Genomic DNA, 6,000 nt, shown 5'->3' with positions numbered 1-6,000 from the left:
CTCTTGGGTTGCGAGGCTCTTTGGACGCTTGACTGAGGGGGACAACTCACTTCCTTTCCTCCCATGATCACAGACCAGAATCCAGTCCTATCGTCTGGAGCCCCACACAATTGGGGACAAGGCTGCAAGGGTAGGATGAGATCCGTGGGATGGAGAAAGTGTCCTCCGCGGAAGATCCAGTCCACACAAGTCTGCGAGAGGCAACTCTAGCTCTGAGAAGGCAGCCCGTGGGGCCATCGCCCTTAGGCTCAATAATTTTCTCCATACCCCAATATAAAACCCACATGGAGTCCAAAGTGTTTTATGTACAATTATAATACTTAGGGAGCAACTGTGAGTGAAGACTTGACACCTATCAAAAGTCTCTTAACCAAAGTATCTCCTAAGATTTTTAATCAAGTCACTTCAGAAAAAAAAAAAACCTATTACTATTTATAAACATGCACACATGATTTGGAAGGGAATATGGAAATACGCTAGACGGGAGGGCTGCTATGAGCCCACCAACACCACACTGCATAGGCACCAAGAGCGCATGCGTGTGCATGTCTCACCGACTGACTCTAACAATAAATGCACTTGTATTTTATAGTCCTATGTTATATCTTACACAAAATTCCATCCAAACCAACGGTGTTCGGGTAAACCCATCAGTAGGTTTTTTTCTATACCAATTCTCAAATCTTGCTCCAGCAAACATTCTTCACTTCGCTGAGAGGCGCATGGTCCGCAGCTGTCTGTTGGTCACTAGCTATGGTGGGGGTGGGACAGTGGCTCCGTGTTAAGATGCTTCTGAATGGATGGAAACTTTCCCTCAGAAGCATTTATTTAAGATCAAACTAGATAAGGAAATCAGAAAACTCTAACACCAGGCTTTTTAGAATTTGGGAAGAAGAAAAATGAAGTCTCTCCCACCAACTATGCCTCTCTGAGGTGATCATTGCAGAACAAGGGCACAGAGTAGAAAAAGGGCAGCGTGTGACTCCACTGAGCCTTGACATGGAACCTTTTTTATTTTGTGATAAAAATGTTTCATATAAATTTCATCGTAAACTACGTTTAGAATGAAAAAATCTTGAAGGTAAAAACTGTGCACTTTCCTTCCTATGTTGTCAGGAACATGCAGTCATTTTCTGGTTACTGAGTTTCTCATACAAACAGATATAATTTCACTTTTCAGGGAAATGTACAAAGGAGGTTGCCATAGTACCAAAACAGTTATGGGTGGGGGCCTCAGGACATAGACGCGTGTCCTTCCCAGCAGTCCTCATACATTCAGCACGCTGGTTAAAGTCTGGGTTCTGGAACCACATGCGAACAGACGTTATTCCTTTGGTTCTTTTTTACAAAAGGCTTACAAGTGTCCACGATTAACCAAGTGATGTGACTGACTTGTGTTGAAGCCTTTCACTGAAATCTTTAACTCAGTCCCTTTCCTTCAATCCCCCCACCATCGCATAAGTCAGAAAACGATGCTTAAAACAAAAAAAGGACAAATAAAAGAAAAATCCACAAAGGCAGGTGGAAGTCAAGGAAAGGAAGAATTCACAGAAATAAAAATAAATCCAAAACAGGGACGAAGGGTTGTGTCCCATATGAATTTAGCCTCTGATTCAGATCCCGTGAGAAAGGGGTTACCCATCCCTCTCCCTTCTAGACATCACACAGGTCAAGAGTGCTGACATCCATGGCATGGACCGGATGCTTAACTGGCAGTGTTGTCTGTAATGGCAGCTTTCACATCCCTCCTCCTAAACAAAGGATTCACTCAGAGAGATCCTGGAAGGAGAGACAGCAAGTTTGTTCTCCATTGTGTCTGGGGAAGGAACAGTGTATCACAGACCCAGTGGCTGGATTAGAGGTGTCCCAGGCAGTGGTACTAGGGCTGGGGAGGAGGGAGAGGTCCACACACTACACACGGGTTCTCTTAGTCTGGGACTGATGGTCCTCGGGGGAGACAGTCACCACTTAGGGCAATAAAACCAAGTGGGCTGGGAGGAGAACAGAACTGAATGACCAAACTTAATTTGCCACAGACCAGGATGGAACAAATTGTTTTTGTTGATTGCATGAACTTGGATGGGAGCAAAAATCCCCACCTGTTTATAGACTACCATGGTAACAGATACAAAGTTACTATAGGGGATTACAAACGGACAAATGAGTGTGGAGGGGAAGCCACTTATTTCAACTACCGCAGGAATAAAGACTATTATTAAAACAACAACAAAAACCCTAAAACAAAGAACCCCCAGGTGATTCACCTACTAATATACACAAATGCTCCAGCAGAACTCATTTTCCTTGTGTCATGGGCATCATGGCACTGGGGGAAGTGATGGTGTGGCCGCAGGGCCACCTAGGAACTGCCTAAGGGGGAGCAGGAGAAAACTACCATCCCAGTTTTACAGCTGACAAAAAATGCTTCTGCTCTTGAGAGTCCGGGAAGCCGCTGAGACCACAGCACGGGAAGCAGGTTTGGATGAGGTACAGTTTTAACCTGAACACAAGCAAGCAAGTCTCAGCCATCGTCAGCTGAAGGGGACTCCAGGGGAGGAAGGACACGCAGCAAAGACGAGCAGAGGCTGCTTCATCATGTGTGCCCAGGAGGCTGACTGTCCGTTCTCCACTCCCGCAACGTGAACACAGATCCCGTGTCTTTATTGAGAACCCACCATGTGCACCGATAACTCAGACCACACAGTGTGGTGTGAAAGAAAGAAAACTGGTCAGAAAGAAGGTGACGGTCATTGGGTCCCCTGAGTCTCAGGCAAGTTCGGCCCTAAGTGGCAAGGGCATCTATGAGGAGCAGTGCAGCAGCCACGGGTACCTTCATCTGCTGGTCAATGCGCTCTAAGATTGGGGGATAAATGTGCTTCACAGTGGCAGTCGATGGAGGGCCTGGAGGTGGGCAATTGCTTCTTGAGCGAGTTAGCTTATCTCTTGGTCATTCCAACATTCTCCCACTTTTCCTGATTTACAACAAAATGGGAATATCATAGTACCCAGGTCTCCTAGAGTACACTTTGAAACTGACTAGGCCAACAAACTGAAGAACAACTTATACCCTTTCCCCCTGGTGAGTGGATATGGGGCCCACACCCACATGCGGGAGAGAGAATTAAGGTGCAGGTTCTGAAGGGGTGTCCTATCCCCTGGATATTTCACTTTCTCCTTCCTTTGGGAATGAAACATGAAGACTGCAGCGTGTGCATTTGCCATAGAAGCATACTTCACAGGCCAAGGCAGAGAGCCATACCCAGAGGAAACCCTGTGAGGTTCCGCTGGGGCGCTGGGCACGTGGGAACAACAGGCTGCCGTTGTTTTCCAGGGCAGGAATGATTAAAAGCACAAAAGTCTTGCTCATTACACACGGATGGGGAGCAACCGCGGACAGGTGCAGAGAGGGAAGCACCAAGAGAAGTCAAGGTTTTTTCCAGGGTTGAGAAGACAAGACAGGTTGACCTAGGCAGAACCCCAGGGATGAGTCCCAATCCAATTCTAGAGCAGAATCTTCTCCCGGATACAGACGCCCCAGGGCTTAAAATGATGTTCAAGCTGCAAGAGTGTCTGGGCTAAAAAAAAAAAAAAAAAAAAAAAGGCATCCATCGCATTTTCCAAAAAGAAGAGTGGGCCTTGAGGTTTGTGTTCATCTTGCATCTCCACGAACCTGCCTGCTGGTCAAAGATTAGTAGGAGGGAGTCTTCCCCCTAAAACCACACAGAAATTCATCGAAGATGAAAATAATGCTCCTCTCGCTTGTCGGGAAGTGAAGCGTCTTCTCTCCTGCCTCCAAAAGCTGTTACAGAGGTTTCTTCATTTCTCTTCGGATAACCTTCATTTGTTCCTCAGCAGCACGTATGATAGGCACTTCTGTCTCCACGCCTGAGGCAGGCTCTTCACGCATAAACCTGCATGTTGCTGTGCGGTGGCTCAGACATATGTGTTCCAGGTCCCCGCTGACCTCCTCCACCACTTCCAGGAGTAGGGCTGGTGGTCACATCTGACCAGTCAGAAGCAGAGTGTGGGGAAGAGCTTGACCACTGGTCAGGAGACTCTGGGGATGGTGTCAGGTAGGGATGCTCACCCTGGAGGTGACCTCCGTGACTGGGGGTTCGCTCAGCAGCATTTGAGGAGGCATAGCTGTGCTGGGAAGGGGGTGTGGGGTACTTCCCCACGGAGGCTGGGAATGGATGATAGGTTGGGACAATGGTCTGAGCCACCTGTCCCTCCTGCTGGGGCATCATGGTAGGCGGGAAAGTGACATTGGGCAAACGGGCCATCTCTGGGATCTGATACATAGGGGGCAAGGGGCCTGAGACAGCTGGAGGGCAGGCGGACTGCGTCTGGGGAGCTCCAGCTGCTTGAGCGATGCCGCCTTTAGGGATGAGCTGGAAAGTCACGATGGGGGGCAAGGGCTCCCGCTGGGTGGAGATGTGCTTCCCTTCTGGTGGTCTGCTCTGGGGAGCTATGCCAGGGTGGGCTCCCTCAGCAGGAGCCAGGACCATGCCAAACATTTCGTTGTACTGGGTCTCATTCATCTCCACACGGTTCATCCAGTCTGCTGGGACAGTAACTGGATGCAACCTGCCCAAGCTTCCTGCACTGCCACTGCCTGGGGGGACGATGTGGTGGTGGGACAACAGCTGGCTGACCGAGGGAAGTACGGTGCTGGCTCCGGGAGCCAGAGGCTGCATCTCATGAAGGTTAGAGAAAGACAGTGCATGTTGTGCATGCACTGGTGCAGCTGGGGCAGCGGCAGCCAGCAGAGGGGTGGGTGAGGCCTGCAAGATTCCGGGGGATGTGATCATGGGAGAGGATGTGGCGTCGGAAACGTATGTGTGGGGAGACTCGAGAGAATCGACAGGGGATAAAGTCACCGAGCTCTCCGACAGCTGGACCTTCTCGCTCAGAGACTTCTTCCTCCTGTTTCCCTTGCCATCCTTGGCCTCCTTGGCGAGGTTAGGCAGGCTCGTGGGCATGGTGCTTTTGGTGTTGGGCCGTCTGGCCTTCTTACCCATTGGGGTATGCTTCAGACTGAGGAAAGATCTGTTTGGCCCACAAAGGACAGGCGACAGAGCAGATGTCAGCACGGTCCCCGGAGGGCTCGGAGTCACATTATACTCGTCCAGGAGGCGAACAATATCATGGTGCATGCGATCCCGAGCTACATCCCGGGGAAGGCGGTCCATGTGGTCTGTGATGTCCCGATTGGCAAAATGGTCTAACAGGATCTTGGCTGCTTCATAACTTCCCTCCCGGGCAGCAAGGAACAAAGGTGTTTCCTCCTGAAGAAAGACCCAAGAACGCATTTTAATACCTAGAGAACATAAGAAGGTTTCTAACCTTTATCCTTTTATCTCTTTAGTATTTGTTTTCTAAGTGCTTCCCCTAGGAAATTTCAATGCTGTGACATCCAGACATCTTCCTATGCAGAATGCGTATCTTTGATTTCCGCAGAGATCTCATTTCTCCCAAAGGACTCACTGTACTCTCAGGAGCAACATCTTCGCACAAAGGAATCAGTGAAATAGAGCAGGCTGCCGAGCCAGGGATTCCTTTGAGAGAGACCAGCTTATCGATGTGCTGAGAGGAAACCGGGCTACAGATAAGAGAGAGAGCAGGAGAAACCAAAGTATGCAAAGAATTCTGAACGCAGGAGAGAGAGGGGGTGGGACAAGAAAGAACCAAAGTAAAGGAAAAGAAGTAAATGAAAGAGGAATAAAGGAGGGGACCAAGGCAGGCAGCTCACACAGAAATGCACTGTGGTATCCAAGGGCAGAAAAACTGAGAACTGCACAGAGAGCAAGGAAAGGAGAGGAGAGGAGTGGTGGTGAGCGCGAAGGAGCGCGCCCGGAGCAGACAGACTGCCGAGGGAGAAGGCAGGACAGTCATGCCAGGTTATTTTCAGGACAGCTTGATGACTGAGCACGCAACAGGCAGGGGCTCCGCCCAGTAAGCCCCCTCTTCTCCTTCAGGATCTCTGGACCTGGCTACACC

General features: G+C 49.5%; 1 protein-coding gene across 4 annotated transcripts in view; it reads right to left on the bottom strand.

Annotated features, from left to right (window-relative positions):
- Positions 1-988: 988 nt before the first annotated feature.
- Notch2 (notch receptor 2) overlaps positions 989-6,000 on the bottom strand; it is a 139,646-nt gene continuing 134,634 nt past the window's right edge. For all 4 annotated transcript variants that reach the window (XM_038311057.1, XM_038311060.1, XM_038311058.1 and 1 more), the window contains one exon: positions 989-5,288. In XM_038311057.1, the coding sequence (XP_038166985.1) occupies positions 3,900-5,288 (1,389 nt within the window). In that variant the 3' untranslated portion in view covers positions 989-3,899. The remainder of the gene's footprint in view (positions 5,289-6,000) is intronic.

The sequence above is a fragment of the Arvicola amphibius genome, chromosome 14 (genome assembly GCF_903992535.2).
Source record: "Arvicola amphibius chromosome 14, mArvAmp1.2, whole genome shotgun sequence".
In the NCBI taxonomy this organism is placed as follows: Eukaryota; Metazoa; Chordata; class Mammalia; order Rodentia; family Cricetidae; genus Arvicola; species Arvicola amphibius.
Note: the sequence above shows the minus strand (reverse complement) of the source record. Positions and strands in the feature narration are given on the sequence as shown.